The sequence below is a fragment of the Artemia franciscana genome, chromosome 20 (genome assembly GCF_032884065.1).
Source record: "Artemia franciscana chromosome 20, ASM3288406v1, whole genome shotgun sequence".
In the NCBI taxonomy this organism is placed as follows: Eukaryota; Metazoa; Arthropoda; class Branchiopoda; order Anostraca; family Artemiidae; genus Artemia; species Artemia franciscana.
In genome coordinates this window covers 13,166,142-13,183,549 of record NC_088882.1, presented here as the reverse complement: position 1 = coordinate 13,183,549, position 17,408 = coordinate 13,166,142, and the positions used below count along the sequence as shown (strand labels likewise).

The 17,408-nt window shown below is 34.4% G+C and overlaps 1 protein-coding gene across 2 annotated transcripts in view; it reads left to right on the top strand.

Annotated features, from left to right (window-relative positions):
* LOC136039770 (growth factor receptor-bound protein 2) overlaps positions 1-17,408 on the top strand; it is a 77,577-nt gene that overhangs the window by 17,141 nt on the left and 43,028 nt on the right. For both annotated transcript variants that reach the window (XM_065723634.1, XM_065723633.1), the window contains exons 3-4: positions 12,044-12,141; positions 15,899-16,018. In XM_065723634.1, coding sequence (XP_065579706.1) covers positions 12,044-12,141; positions 15,899-16,018 — 218 coding nt within the window. The remainder of the gene's footprint in view (positions 1-12,043; positions 12,142-15,898; positions 16,019-17,408) is intronic.

The following is a 17,408-nucleotide window of genomic DNA, read 5'->3' as shown; positions in this document are numbered from 1 at the left end:
GGACGACGCAATTGCCAACGCTATATCATTTTTTGATCGAATTGATGCCAGAATCATTTTTATCACAAACGTTTTACCAGTACCTCCTGGCACATCCAAAAAGAAAATTTCTCCAACGTTGTTATCGACACAATGCATTATCGTATCATAAATGTCTTTTTGTTCCGACGTTAACTTGGAAATGTTATTTTGTACATACGACAATAGATCACTCGTACTGTAACTTTGTTCACGATCCAATTCTACACATGTCGAAACAGCAGCGGTGCGATTAGGTGAAGGCATTCCCAAATCCTGAAGAGGTTTGTTTGCCATACGTACGCACAAATCTTCTATAATAACTAAAGTGTAGTTATGAATTTCTGATGTAAAATCAAAAGTCATATCTGACGTCTCTAACCGTTTTCGATGGAGTATATCTTCGGACATTTTTTATTTATATTTTTCCCATAACTCTGTAGGAGCTGATGGAGAGCAAGTTGTTAGTATGATGCCAAACAATGCACGAATTTGACTTGGAGTTGACGTTTCGCACGTGTCATTGATGCAGTTATCCCAGTGTTGGTCATTCTCCAATAAATTCAGAGCTTGGCATGCACTACGGTAAGTGTCATGTATAGTACCGTTTACAGTTCTCAAATACTCCTAGGACGTCGGACCGGGTACATTCACCAAAAGCAGGCGTAGAAAGAAGCATTCATGTTGATTGGGGTGAACGATGTAGAGTCTTCCTATCTTGGTATCTTTGAAGATGGTAGGTTGGCCGTCGACTAATTTACCCTGTTTTTGACGTTCAAATACTTTATTTTTAGTATTCCACGTGTAATACGAAGGTACTTCAGTATACAGCAGTTTTTTTTTTTGCAAAAGAATCATTTTTGCATAGCGAAAAGAAAGCAGTTAATTTTGTATCCGGTGGATTCAGGGCTCTTTGTTGCACGTTGGATTCCGAAAAATAAACACGTTGACCATTCTGTAAATGTACCGCTAAGTGAACAACAGCTGGACTACGTTCATGTATCGGAAATGAAAGAATTCGCCAAACAGCTTCATTACTGCTTATGTATCTTCCAGCCTAATATTGTACGATTTCGTCAATATCTTTGATTTCGGACTGCAAGCCAAAAACTGCCATGTCACTGCCTTTGTTGACGTATTTACATATGTATTTGATTGCCTTTACGGAGTTACAGTATTCAACGTTTATGTGTTCATTAAATGTTTTTGATAATAATGGGGAATATGGAACAACCCACTGGTTATCTACTTCGATGGTGGTACCGTTACGCTTCTTTATTATTGCTGTTTTACCGCCATCTTCAGTAGATCTTCTTCTATATTGTGGGTAACCATCATTGCCAGTAATTGTGTTGGATACTAAAAGTCGAGGATATTGCTTCGTGCACCTTCCTTTGGCCGTGCATGGTGAATTTTCGTTCACTGCACCGAAAGGTCCATGTATCATATTTTTTACAACACTATTATATAACCCTTTATCGACATCTTCATCAGGCATTTCAGCGGAAATCACCTCATCAGTTTCTTTAGAAGTAATTTTATTATGTAGCCAGATTATTATATGTGCGTGTGGCAAACCTCGTTTTTGCCATTCCACTGAGTACATCCAGCATCGCACTGACCCAAACACTTCAAGTTTTACTATGTAGTTTATCAGTGATTTCAACTTTTGCCGGAAGACACGGGCCGTAATATCATGTCTATGATCCGCCGATTGTCCTTGAAGTAAAAGCTGCTGTATCTCGTCCCAAGATTGATTACATGTAAATGTTATAAATAAATCTGGACGACCATAGAGACGAACATACGCAATAGCATCTTGAGCATATTCATGCATATGACGGGGACTGCCAGCATATGACGAAGGTAAAATCGTTAATCTTCCAACGTTTGTGGTATTACCGTCATTTACAACTGTATCTCGCAAATGAATGTATTGTTCAGAGCGGAGCTTGGTCTGGTTCAGACGGATAAATAGCAAATGTTCTGATTCAATTTTTGCATACATATCAACGACGTATTGGTGAAACATTTGACGGCATTTTAAAATATAATTGTCTTCATCCTGCCGAATCATTAGTCTATAGGAATAATAATGCATTGCACTGCATTTCTTATTAATTTTTTTGTTAGTGGCTGGATTCATCAATTTAATATTAAAGTGATAGCCGTCGGCTCCATCCCAAAAAATGATAGGATATTGTAGGGCATCGTAGCATCGATGAGTTTCAGCAATTCTTACCAACTGAGCGTTTCGCTTATGTAGAATAATATTTCAAAGTAAAAACTGATCACCGACCATAACGATTGCCACTTCGTCGATAGTTGGAGCATTGTATATACGCACATGTTGGCCAGGAGGCGTTTTGTCAGCGGAAATAACAATTTTATGCGTATCAGTAGGCATCAAATCGATGGCTGTTTTGAACAGACGCACTAAATTATTATTTTCGTGGAAAAGATGTTGGAATTGGGAAACGATTGTTCTTTTCTTACTTTCTCTATCAGCCGCAAGCCTGTTTTCTTGCTGTTCTTGTGATTCCTTGGCACGCCTTCTTTTTTTACTTTCTCTTTCAGCAGCAAGTCTGGTTTCGCGTTGCTCTGGTAGTTCCTCGACACGCCCTCGTTGACGTAAATTGCACATTCCTAATCTGGCATTATCTCTGGAAGCCGCAAGCCTGTTTTCACGTTGCTCTTGTGATTCCTCGACACGCCTCCTTTTTTTACTTTCTCTTTCAGCAGCAAGTCTGTTTCGCGTTGCTCTGGTATTTGTTCGACACGCCTTCGTTGACGTAAATTGCACATTCCTAATCTGGCCCTTTCTCTTTGAACCCCAAGCCTGGTTTTGCTTTTTGGTAACATTCTATCTTTTTCAATGTTTTTCAATTTGTCAATGTTCATTCTAACATTGGCAGTTAGAAAAATTTTTACGTGCAAAGCATGCTAAAACTCAACAATTTATAATAAACCTCAAATTTATAAGTATCTGTTTTAAGGTTTTCGAATTCCTTTAATCTACTGTCAAAATATATTGAAATATTTATGCAATTCCCAGTTTCTACATTTTTAGTTTCAATTTGCTTTTTCTTCTTTATTTTTCAGACGTCATATGCAAACCCTCAACACAAAAATACATAAAACTTATATATATATATATATATATATATATATATATATATATATATATATATATATATATATATATATATATATAAGATATAATCTGGCGTATCAGACATAGTGTAACAGACGTATCAGACAGACAACTTATTTATATATATATATATATATATATATATATATATATATATATATATATATATATATATATATATATATATATATATATGTTTTGAAGTACGTAAAACTTGCGAATATACAACATTCTTCGCTGTCCCATTGTCTGTACATATAAATAGATTATCAGGTTTACCGACTCTTGAACATGCAACATATAATGGTCCATGGGAAAAACAATCCGTATTCAGATCTATACCTCATTATTCTAATGATTGCCCTTGAGCTTTGTTGATGGTAATTGCTAATCAAACATTCCCTGTGTCCTCATATATCCCCCCTGTACCCCCCGGCGTCCCCGTTGTAGTTTTATCCTTGTGTCCCAGTCGTTATTTATAGTCGACAAACATGACGTCAGTCGACGCACATTTATATTCTCTATGTCCCGGTCGTCATTTTTGTCCCGGTGTCCCAGTCTGTAATTTCTCTTTGAGTGTCCCGGTCGTGACTTATATTCCCGGTGTCCCAGTGGTCATTTGTGTCCCGGTCTGTAATTTCTATTCGAACAATCCCTGTGTCCCGGTCTGTATATACATTCGTTTTTGAATTTGTATATGATGAAATAAATTTTTTGTTTTTTTTTCCTTTTTTTCTTTTTAGTTTTTTTTTCTTTTTTCTTTTTATTTTTTTTTTATTTTATTTTTTTTTAGTTCTCTTTTTCTTCTTTATTTTTCAGTTTTTTCCTTTTTTTAAATATATATATATATATATATATATATATATATATATATATATATATATATATATATATATATATATATATCTATATATATAAAAATAAGTTGTCTGTCTGTCTGTCTGTGTGTCAGGTGACGTCATGTTTCTGTGTCGACTGACGTCATGTTTTCGACTGACGAAATTACGAAATTACATTGGGACACAAATGACGACCAGGACACCGGCACATAGGGAATATAAATGACGACCGGGACACTCAAAGAGAAAGCGACCGGGACACAAGGAATGTTCAATTAGCAATCACCATCAACAAAACACCGTCAACAAACCATCACAAATGACGACCGAGACACAGGGAGTATAAATGACGACCAGGACATAAGTAAAAAAAAAAGGTAAAAACTACAAAAAAACTAAAAAGAAAAAAACAAACTAAAAACTAATAAAAAAACTAAAAAAGCTAAAAAACTAAAAAAACTAAAAAAAAAAAACTAAAAAAAGGAAACAAAAAGAAAAATAAAGGAGAAAAACAAAACTAAAAAAATAAAAATAAAAAAAAACTAAAAAGAAAAAAGAAAAAAAACTAAAAAAAACTAAAAAATGTAAAAACCAAAAAAAAACTAAAAAGAAAAAAAGGGGAAAACTACAAAAATTTATTTCATCATTTACCATTTCAAAAACGAATGTATATACAGACTGGGACACCGGAATACAAATGACGACCGGGACACAGGGAATATAAATGACGACCGGGACACAGGGACACAACTACAACGGGGACGCCGGGGGGCACAGGGGGATATATAAATGACGATGGGGACACAGAGAATGTTCGATTAGCAATCACCATCAACAAAGCTCAAGGGCAATCATTAGAATCATGAGGTATAACTAAAAAAAAAAAAAAAAGGCAGAAAACTAAAACCTAAAAAAAAGACCAATTCAAAAACGAATGTATATACAGACTGGGACACCGGGACACGAATGACGACCGGGACACCGGGACACAAGGAATATCAATGACGCCCGGGACCCTCAAAGAGAATTCACAGACTGGGACACCGGGACATAAATGACGACCGGAACACATGGAATATAAATGACGACCGGGACACCGGGGGGCACACGGGGATATATAAATGACGACGGCGACACAGGGAATCGTCGATTAGCAATCACCATCAACAAAGCTCATGGGCAATCATTAGAATCATGAGGTATAGATCTGAATACGGATTGTTTTCCCATGGACCATTATATGTTGCATGTTCAAGAGTCGGTAAACCTGACAATCTATTTATATGCACAGACAATGGGACAGCAAAGAATGTTGTATATTCGCAAGTTTTACGTAGTTAAAAACATATATATATATATATATATATATATATATATATATATATATATATATATATATATATATATATATATATATATATATATATATATATATATATTCACAGGTGGGACATAGGGACACAACTACAATGGCGCGTAACTAATATGGCGCGTAACGACTTACGCGCGCGGGATCTATATATATAAAAATAAGTTGTCTGTCTGTCTGTCTGTGGATCAGGTGACGTCATGTTTCTGTGTTGACTGACGTCATGAAATAAGTAAGAAAAGAAAGCGTTCCGAGGAATCACAAAAACAGCAAGAAAACATGCTTGCGGCTAAAGAACGCAAAACCGCGCAGTTAGATGAAAATCCACCTGGACAGCGAGAGTCAAAACATATCAAAACTGAAAATGATAGCGATGATGATTGGGTTTGGGATTTTGACTTGGATAAGGTCATAAATGCCTACCAGATTTAAGTTAAAAAACAAAGGTTCGTCGATATGTACTTCATAGTGACGCTGAAAAATAAAGAAGAAAAAGAAAACTGAAAAAAGAAAAAAGGTAAAAAACTAAAAAAAAAACTAAAAAGAAAAAACACTAAAAGAGAAATTACAGACCGGGACACAAATGACGACCGAGACAGAGGGAATATAAGTGACGACCGGGAACCTCAAAGAGAAATTACAGACTGGGACACCCGGACACAAATCACGACCGGAACACAGGGAATATAAATGACGACCGGGACACAGGGACACAACTACAACGGGGACGCCGGGGGCACAGGCGGGATATATAAATGACGACCGGGACACAGGGATTGTTCGAATAGAAATTACAGACCGGGACACCGGGACACAAATGACGACCGGGACACAGGGAATATAAATGACGACCGGGACACTCAAAGAGAAATTACAAACTGGGACACCGGGACACAAATGACGACCGGGACGCAGGGAATATAAATGACGACCGGGACACAGGGACACATCATTAGAATAATGAGGTATAGATCTGAATACGGATTGTTTTTCCCATGGACAATTATATGTTGCATGTTCAAGAGTCAGTAAACCTGACAATCTATTTATAAAAAACAAAGGTTCGTCGGTATGTACTTCATAGTGACGCTGAAAAATAAAGAAGAAAAAGAAAACTGAAAAAAGAAAAAAGGTAAAAAACTAAAAAAAAAAAAAACTAAAAAGAAAAAACACTCAAAGAGAAATTACAGACCGGGACACAAATGACGACCGAGACAGAGGGAATATAAGTGACGACCGGGAACCTCAAAGAGAAATTACAGACTGGGACACCCGGACACAAATCACGACCGGGACACAGGGAATATAAATGACGACCGGGACACAGGGATTGTTCGAATAGAAATTACAGACCGGGACACCGGGACACAAATGACGACCGGGACACAGGGAATATAAATGACGACCGGGACACAGGGACACATCATTAGAATAATGAGGTATAGATCTGAATACGGATTGTTTTTCCCATGGACAATTATATGTTGCATGTTCAAGGGTCAGTAAACCTGACAATCTATTTATATGCACAGACAATGGGACAGCGAAGAATGTTGTATATTCGCATGTTTTACGTAGTTAAAAACATATACTTACGCGCGCGGGGAGGCTTGGGGGTTGGGGTTGCGCGAAGCGCCCCACCAACTAGGTGTTGAGGTGACGCGAAGCGCCACCCCAACAGCTAGTATATATATATATATATATATATATATATATATATATATATATATATATATATATATATATATATATATATATATATATATATATATTTATACATATATATATATATACATATATATATATATATATATATATATATATATATATATATATATATATATATATATATATATATATATATATATATATATATATATATATATATATATATATATATATTTATACATATATATATATATACATATATATATATATAATATATATATATATATATATATATATATATATATATATATATATATATATATATATATATACTTATATATAAATATACATATACATAAACATATATATATATATATATATATATATATATATATATATATATATATATATATATATATATATATATATATATATATATATATATATATATGTATATATATATATATATATATATATATATATATATATATATATATATATAATAAACAATCAAGAGAGATAAAACTCTAAAAAAGAAAACTTCAAACGAGACGACGGCCAGTAAAATTAAAAGACTAAAACAACGCGGATATTTCGCCTGTATAAAACAAGGCGTCTTCAGCACAAGATAGAAAATTAAAAGAAAACTAATCTAAAAACAAATAAAAACCACCACCAAATATAATAAATACAATTGTCGCTACTTATCCACGTAGGGAAAAGCAGCTATGCGAGTTACTTCAATGAGAATCAAAGAGCGACATATATGAAAAATACAAAATATTGGAGAAAATATTGAAGACATCTTAATGCTCTGGACGTCACTTGACTGCGCATCCCCTTTGTATGTTTCTGATTAACCGTGAACCAGCCAGGCAACAATTGGGATTCGCCTCTCTGAACCTTCAAGATTTGCATGACTATGGCAGAGGTATCACAAGTCCCATCTATAGCGTCAAACCTACCAAATGAGAGATGACTGGGACTCGGTCATAACTGGTAGAAAAGACGAATTTCGAGTCTCCAACTCTAAGCCTACAGAGCTTAATTTTATGAACTATGCTAGAAATAGTTCATCTTCAAGATTTTATTTCCTCGTCCCCATTGGTATTTAGCTCATACTTTGAATACAATTAATTTAGAATTGGAGTCAATTACAGCTCTTGAATTCAAAATATACGCTGTTTGGATTGCCTGGAGCCACAGCCCATTTCAGTAAAAGAGGCAGTTAAATTTACTGAATATAAATACATATTATACACTATTATAGTGTATGATAGCTTTAACTCTAATGGAAATGAAGTTTAACTTCCTGATACAACGATCAAGTTTTAAATTTTCTTCTGTTTTTAGTTTTTAACCCTTAAATTGTGAAATTGTGTCGGAGTCGAAACATCGAGGTTGGATTAGGATTAGAATCAAAATTGAGAGAAGTTCTTGAATCTTCCTGTCACTGAGTACTAATGTAATAATACATACTAGAAGATACTGTAGATCTTCAGACGAGTCTCATATCAGAGTCGGGAGGACATTTAAGAAGCCGTCCGCTTGAAGGCTGCTCAAGGGCTGCTACTAAATAACACCCTTTGTGCCCTTGGAGGAACTAAGTTCCAAAGGCAAGATAGCATAGTACACATAAAAGAGTTAATAGTGACTCCAGGTAAATAGTTCGTGTGGAATTTGCTTGGAATCATTGGACAACTTTACATGTTGGGAAACAACTTTCATCAAAAAGTTAAGGTTCTTCAGTATTTTATATGAATGTTCTAATAAAGCCTTTGATGGTACAACTAAAGTCCGAGAACGTCTTTAACCACTTATGCTTCCCATTTTATGAAGATCCAAATCAGCAAGCCTTTGGAATTGTTTTTCCCTTTCGTTATTATTATCAGGGAGTAGCTATCTTCATGTCAATTACTGCATATAAAAAAATGGCAAAAAAGGCTAATAATGTTTCATAGTTGGCCAGTTTCTGACGAAGTTTACGGATCAGCAATTTTTTTTACGAGTAATTAATTTTGTCTGGCTGTGCTAATAAACTAGAATGACCGTGGCTGGGAAAACAGCTTATGCTGCTGAACTCACGTAGGAAAACATTCCTTAATAGGGCGTATAAAATGAAAATCTTGTTAATTTTGGTTTTAATTTTGTTTTTGCATTGACAGATCACAGCTTTTGTTGCATTTTCAAACTATTGCTAAAAATCTAAATAAAATTACAGATAAAATTATTTCCCGTACAGACAAAGGGAAGAAGTAAGACAGAGCACTTTTAAGAATTTAACAATACTAATTTTTGCTTCTTAATTCCTGTATGAAGTGAATTTTAATGTTTCAGCATAAAAACAAACCTCAAGTCCATTTTTTTTTGCCGTTTCAAAATACCGGTAGCTCATCTTAGATGACACCCAGTGCAGGATCGCAGTGGCACATCCAGGAGGAGGTCAACCAATTTTTAAAAATTATGTCTGAATGCAACAGAGAAGGAATTTTTGTTAAATCATACGAAGAAAAGAAAAAAATAATAAGAGATATAAATTGAGCCCCTGAGCATAACTTTAACATTAATAGCCTATAAAATGTAAGCTAATAGCACAGCTTATTGTGTAGCCTGACCCAGCAGAGCGATGTAAATTAAGCTAACTTGATTTTTATTGTATTAAAACATGGTTTAAACTGAAGGTATAGTTTTTTTTTAATCTTGCTTTTCATTTTATAAGTAAGCTGATTAGTTTTGTTTTTAAGTTTTTGTGGTTTATAAAATAGTTACAGCTAGGCTAGTATGCGTAAATAGGCTGGTAAAAATATGCAGAAATATAGCCTGCTTATTGTGTCCTGTTGGCGCAACTAATTCTATTTTCTTCAACTCAAAACAGAGAAAAATAGCTGAGAAAAAACTTGTAACGGTTTTTTTATTATTAACTAAATGATATTACATGGTAATAATAAAGGGCCTTGTCTCTCTTGAGCCCGATACCCCAGAAGACATATTTATTAATCCTTGACTATTTCCAATTTTTAAACATCGTCACAGTTAGCAGATTTCTTGGTTCCTCAAAAAACAAATACCTACGGTACTCCATGGCAAAACAGAGAAGAAGAATCAGATGAAATAAGACAAAAAAAAAACTTAAGAAAGGTAAAATTTTGGCTTTCCAGAAAGGCAAAGTCACGATAATGAAATGGAAAGATAAAAAAGACCGTTTGTTGTAATCAATCATCGACAATCCCAAAAAAAATCAGAGACAAGTAAGCCAGATCCGGATGGCAATAAAGTATTAAAAGTAAAAGTCGTTATCAACTAAAATCATACAACGGGTAATGTGGATAAGTTTGACCAGCAAATGCAATACTATCCAGTAGCAAGAAGGGATGCAAAAAGTGTTGCGAAAACATTTTCTTTTAATTGCACGACATTTCGGTTTATAATTCGTTTATTTTATACAAAAAGCAAGGTGTTATTTTGATTATTGCATTTCCTGAATACCGCAACTGACTTATGTTAGCCATTCGAAAAAATTAGCTGCAAAAGAAGGGCGTCCCACCTGTACCTCTGTGGCCGAGGGAGACGATATCCCGAATTTTTGTCTACAACTAAGAAAAAGCAGGAACCAACAAGGTATTGTGCAGTGTGTTGTACAAATTGGAATGACGGTAGGAAAACAATTCCAAAGATATTTTTCTTTTGTTCAAAATGCAACCTTGGGCTGTGTTGCACCTCATTTCTCTAATTTACTCTGGCCTCAAATTAATATTACATATGTCAAATCCGGAGGAAATTAAGCCACTGCTAAATCATTTAATTATCGTAGAATGACACTTTCAACACTTTTACAAATGTTTTATGTTTGAAATCTTTTGCCCAATGTGACAAGTAAAAAGTGCTTTTGCAAAGCAGTTTTGTTTAAGCTCAACCATAAGTAATTTTTTCCATTTTTGCGGTAAGCATACAAGCTGGTTAAACCAAAACTGTCATTGGTTAAACCAGATGGTTGACGCAAAAAAGGCCTTAAGTCCACGGACAAGTAATCTTGAACGTTCCAGGGGGTAATCCCACTAACCTCTGACATCACGTGGATTTCATGAACACCTTGTTGGGCTGTGTGCAGTTCCTTACTTCATGTTATTTCATACAAACGGGATTTTGATCCAAGGTTATAATAAGTACAAACCAATAACAGCTGAACGTTGTTATCAAATCTTTTCCTTAGTTACTGAAATGATTGTAGTTAATTTTAAAATATATTATAAGTCTTGCATCTTCTTGAATCCTTCTACTTAAAAATAATGGAAAAACTCCGTGAGCTGTTTGAGGCGTTGCCCACTCTCAGAAATCATGCACACCAAGTGGTGTGTGCCAAGCGTTTTTAGGAATGTGTCAAACGGCTTAGGGATTGTGCTAAGTGAGGTGGAACTGTGCGGCGCACGTGGCCTACTGAGATGTACACCATGTAGCAGAAAGTGGGAAACCCCTCGGGGCATTTAACATGCTCTTAGAGTGAGTATTACTGAAATATTGGAGCTAATCACTTGCCAAACAGCCTAAACATAGATTATCTTCAATATAAAAAAAATCGAGACTGTAATAAAAATGCGTGTTAATGGGCCAAAAAGTACATCATAATCTGATCTAATTGTCGATAGTACAGAAGAACTACTTGGAAAATATCTAAAAACTTTCCCAACTAAAATAAAATGAAATTAAAGTTCTTAAAAAAAAAATTATATTTCTTTTCACCAGGACTAAGTTTTACTGCCGCAACTGGCAGCTGTTAATAGTTCTAATGTGGTAGTTGTTAACTGTAAGTAGTTTTAGTCCGGTAGCTGGTACTGTTAAAAGTTTTAGTGCGGTAGCCGGTGTATTATTGCTATTAGTTGTTGGTTATTGAGCATGTGGAATCTAAAAGTATAGACATGGAAGCTCTTTTTTGTGCAATTTCGGAGGTTATTTTGCAGTCTTGTCATGTTTCTGATTGTAAGTTCTGTTTTCTTTCAGATATTAAATATGGAAGATGACCTGAACTGGTATCGAGCGGAACTAGATGGCAGAGAAGGTCTAATACCTAGTAACTATATTGAAATGAAAAACCACGAGTAAGTAAATTATTCCAAATATTTTAGCGCAAGGATTTCTCTCTACGGACGTAATCTTCTATGCTTAATGGTTAGATTACATTACGTTAAATGTCGTGCTGAAGATGAGTTTCATCAAATATGATCTTCTTGGCTTAAATAAGTTTTTTTTTTCTTACACTATTCCATCGTAAAAATCTATATACTACCAATTTCGTCAAAGTGGCGCTAATTATGGGGTAGGAGGCAGGATGGTAATAATATTTCTCACTGAAAAAGCTATCACAGTATATACCGGAAGTGATTTTTTTATGCCAAGTATTTATTTTTCATCAAATACGATCTTCTTGACTCAAATAATTTTTTTACACTATTCCATCGTACAAATCCATAAAACCACCAATTTCGTCAAACTGGCGCTAATTATGGAGTATGGGACAGGATGGTAATAATTTTTCACAATGAAGAAGCTATCACAGTATGTACTGGACGTGATTTTCTATGCCAAGTGTTTATGTTTCATCAAATATGATCTTATTGACTTAAATAAGTTTTTTTTACACTATTTCATTGTAAAAAAACATAAAACCACCAGGTTTGTCGAAGTGGCGCTAATTGGGGGGCTAGGGGGCAGCTTGGTCTATGATATAAAAGACATCATGAAAGGATTTTTAGCAAAATTCTTTTCATTTATTTTCAAAATTTATTAATTGTTCTTCGAATTTTTTTCTTTCTATGTTGACATACAAAACATAACGTAAATTTATGTAATGTAAAATTCTATTTAGAGCTCAGACTGCTTGGCAGTGTCTATTTTATGGACAAAAAATTGTACTTACACAACGCAAAGTCGTAAAATACCAAGAACATCAAAATAAAAACATCTTTTGCCACCTGGAAACTTTCTAGGTTCACATCTAAAAACTGTAATTTTCCAAGTTTTTGCTTTGCATTGTTTAAAAGTTATGGAGATTGTGGGTGGTATTGGGTTTTGGTCAGTGTTGCAACACTGAACCGTGAAAATAAATATGCAAAAATAATTAATTCTATCGCACAACGCTTTTCATCCATAAAATTTCAAACATTAACAACCTGGTGATTCCTAAAGGCAACTTTTTTTTATTTATATTTTTGCTGATTTTTCTTTGACTTTTTTTTTTAATTTGATGCCCACTTCTACCAAAGCCTGGATAAGTGCATATCGAGATTTTTTCCATTAAAAATTAAACTCCTGATTTTTTTTTTCGAAACATATATATGGTTGTGTAAATGTCAACTTAACCAGTTGAAAGTGTCGGATTAGATTTTCACTGTTTTAGTACCAGTTGTGTCAACTCACAAAAATATAAAAAGAGAGAGACAAAGGGTGGGGGAAAATTGTATTTTTCAAAAGCTGGTAAAGGGAAAAATTTTCATGTTTTTGAAAGTATTTTCAACAAAAATTAAAAGGTCTTTTGGTGAAAATACCAAGAAATATATTTTTCAAAATCTAGGAAGGGATAGGGAAAACAAATCTAGGACGGAAAAATTTCCCATTGTACAGTCCCTCCTGCAATCGACCCTTCTGCTGTGTACTTTAAGTTGTGTCAATGCAAAAGGTTTTACGGCGTAGTATGAATGCCACTAGTCATGGGTTTTGAATTAAAAAAAGTGGTAAGCTCCGGACCTTTATTCGATATTTTTTCCCTTGGTTTTTTCCTCATCTATTTGAACATCAAGACTGTCTTTAACATCTTAACTGAATTTTAATTCATAGATATTCTTCGATACCAAAATACTTAGTTTCATGAAATTATAAAAAACCTGAACTATAGGGTTATCAGTCAAAAATTAGTCGGAGATAGTAAAAGCTCAAGCCTAATATTTGGCACTTTGATTTATTTTTATTGTACTTGGAAGCCAACAATGTTTTGCCTGTAGGGAAAAAAAAATCTAGGACGAGAAAATCCCCCATTGTACTGTCCCTCTTGCAATTGACGCATCTGCTGGGTTTTTTAAGTTGTTCTAACGTGAAAGGCGTAGTATGAATGCCACTAGTCCAGGGTATTGAATGAAAAAAATTTAGTAAGCTCAGGATGTTTATTCGATATTTTTTTCCCTTTGTTGTTACTTCATTTATTTGAACATTAAGACTGTCTTTAACATCTTGACAAAATTTTAGTGTGGGTATTTTCAAATTTGTATCACAGGGAATTAGAATTAAAGGTACTTTTTGCTACCAAATTACTTAGTTTCTTGAAATTGTTAAGAAAACTGAGATGTTGGGTTATCAGTCTAAAATAATAAAAGCTCAAGGTTAATAATTGGCACTTTGATTTTTTTTTGTGTTCGGAAGCCAAAAAATAAAACAACCTACAATGTTTTACCTGTGGTTAGCAGTTATGGATTAATTAACGTGGGTTTGAAATGTACTTTTCTAGGGTTCAGCCAGGGCTATATCCAGGATTTATTCTGAGGGGAGGGGGGGGGGTAAAAAAATTTAGAAACTCATAAAAAATTTGTTTTTATTAATTTTTGATAGTTTTTACGAAAAGGACAAATATTTCGGAGAACTGGGATTCAAACCCGGTTCAGCTTAAATTCTTACAAAAGTGAAAGCGCTGACCAACAGCTTAAAACAAAAAAGAAGTTTTTATTCTCAATAGTGGCAAACGCTAAAGTTTATTTTTTGGTTTTTCCTTACCCCATATCCAATATTAAAACTGACCGACAATCTTTGTTCTGTGGTTGGCAGTTTCGGCTAGGATCAAGTTAAATTGGTCTGAAGTGTACTTCCTCGAGTTCCTTGAATTTTCTAATAATGTCGGAAACTACGACCCACAGTTCAAAATAAAGTATTCATTTCAAAATACGAAAGCAGTTTTAAGTATTAAATTCTCAAGTTTTATTTATTCTTTGTTATGATTTCTTTTGCCCCAAATCTAATATTAAACTGACGCGCATTTTTTGTCGTGTTTAGCAGTATCGTATCAGATTAACGACGCTTCTTGACTACTAAGATCCCTGCGTCGGCCCTGCGGTGCATTACTGCAGCATGATTCGATCTCTGGGTCCCGTATTACCAAGCTAAGGTCAAACCCACTGCGCCACCACAGGACTAAAATAAACGAATATAGAAGTTCGTTACAAAAATTTGTATGATTCGAGCTATCTATCACCTTTCCTAGTGAGACGCGGGATCGAACCTAGTAACCTTAGATTGATAACGTCGGCGTCATCCACTACACCATCACAAGGTATATTTACTACCAAAAAAATAAAAGTTGGCATTAATTCGTTTGAATTTGCTGCGCACTTTGCTGGAGTTGTCCGAATTATCTGGCAAGAAGTAACAATTGGACAGAGTTATGTTTTCTCATAAAACATTTTATTTGGCTGAAAGAAAAAACAAACAGATCAGTTAAACATTGTTGATGTTTGGGGTGACTTAGATGGCTAGGGTTGATTTCTGGGTGTGTTAATTTTTGTAGTGGGAAAATTATTTGTTCTTTTTCTTTATTTATTCTTATAATTTATTTTAGGGGGTCTCATAGAATTCCCAGTATGTTCATTAGTACTCATACAGCATGTCTTCATTTAAGTACAAGTATCACGTTTAAAGTGCGTATAATTTGTACGTTTTATTTTTTAGTTATAACTTTTTGATTATGAGCAAGCTTTTCCTAAAATATGAGGTTTAAATATATGCTTTCAGAAAATGTATCATAGTAATTGACATAGAATATAATATCTTTGTATTCTTTTATTCAAGAATAATTGATTGAATTACTATTTCTAGTTGGTACTATGGACGGATAACACGTGCTGACGCAGAGAAGCTTCTTTTGAATAAACACGAGGGGGCGTTTGTGGTTAGAGTTAGTGAAAGCTCCCCAGGTGATTTCTCGTTATCTGTCAAGTAAGTAGTTATATTTTTGGTCTCAATTCTTTTAAAAACATCATGAAAATGCAACAAAGGACAAAAGAGGGAAACATATCTTAAAATATGGATAAATGCCGAAGAGAGTTTGGAGGGACCTCCCCTTTCATATATTAAATGATATAAAATTTATTACATACAAAAAACAAAATAAAATATTCAAATAAAACAAAATAAGCTACTCTATTCAATCAATTTATGAAAAACAAAGTAAAAAATTAATAGATTCTGAGGAATCAATAATGGATGTTGTCATAGGGATACTCCGGTAGTGGTAAAAAGACAAAGATAAAAATCACCCGGGATGTGACGAACGAAGACCAGCCAATAAAATCCCTCACAGGGCGTGACATAAAGCGACACGATATCTACAATGTATGAACTAATTCTCCTTTTCACCCCTCATTGAATTTGGACGCCAAACCGGCGTCCAAAAATACATTTATAAAAGGGATGAGTCGCCCTTTTAGGTGGGCAGCTAATTCAAACGGCCTGTGAGGAAAAGGAAAAACCGTAATCATTACCTTAAAGAGAGAACCCAAAAGAGTAAACATACAAGTAATAGTAAAGATTAAGTTAAGTTTACAAAAAGGTCATTTATCTGATAAAAAGGGACTAGAAAAAAAAAATCCAAGACTAGAATGAAAAATAGCGCAATGTCGGAAACATAGCGACGCGTAATGAAAATTAGTTCTAACTGAGCAGCGACACAATTTCGAAAAAAAACACAATGAAACGACGCAAAGCCGATACTGGTGTAGTCTATTTTATATGTTTGAATAAATATAAAATCGTAACATTTAAATATTATTCACATAACATATAATTCAATATGGTTTTGTAGCCTACCAAATAGGGAAGCTTGTAGATAACTAAGGCATTTCTATTTGTATCAATGGAAATCTATAATCACTTTCATAAGGTTTTGGCTAAGAAATTTGATTTTCATCTTTTTTTGTAAGTTGCTTAGAAACGTTGTCAAAAATTAACAGATTCCCAAATTCCCTTGAAATGCTTGAAATTAAATGACGAGTTTCCTCTGTAAATCTAATCAAGCGTTTAGCTTTATTAAAAATTAAAAAAAAAATAAACAGGCCTCCCAGCCCACGAAGAGAGATGGATCTTCAAGAGGATCGTCTTCTTCCGAAGTCTCAACATGTTATAAAAGAGGTCCTTAAAATAGTAAGAAGGGTCGACCAGCAGAAGAAGGGGAAGGTCCTGTCGCTAGATCCGTGGGAGTACCTGCCGAGTATTTACTCTTTAAGTCGCGGGGAAACGGTAGCAGGACCTTACGCTTTCTTTGTTTCGCCCTTCTGAAAAAGCCAAACTAGTTTTTCTTTCCCCCTTGGAAGAATACAATTTCAATATC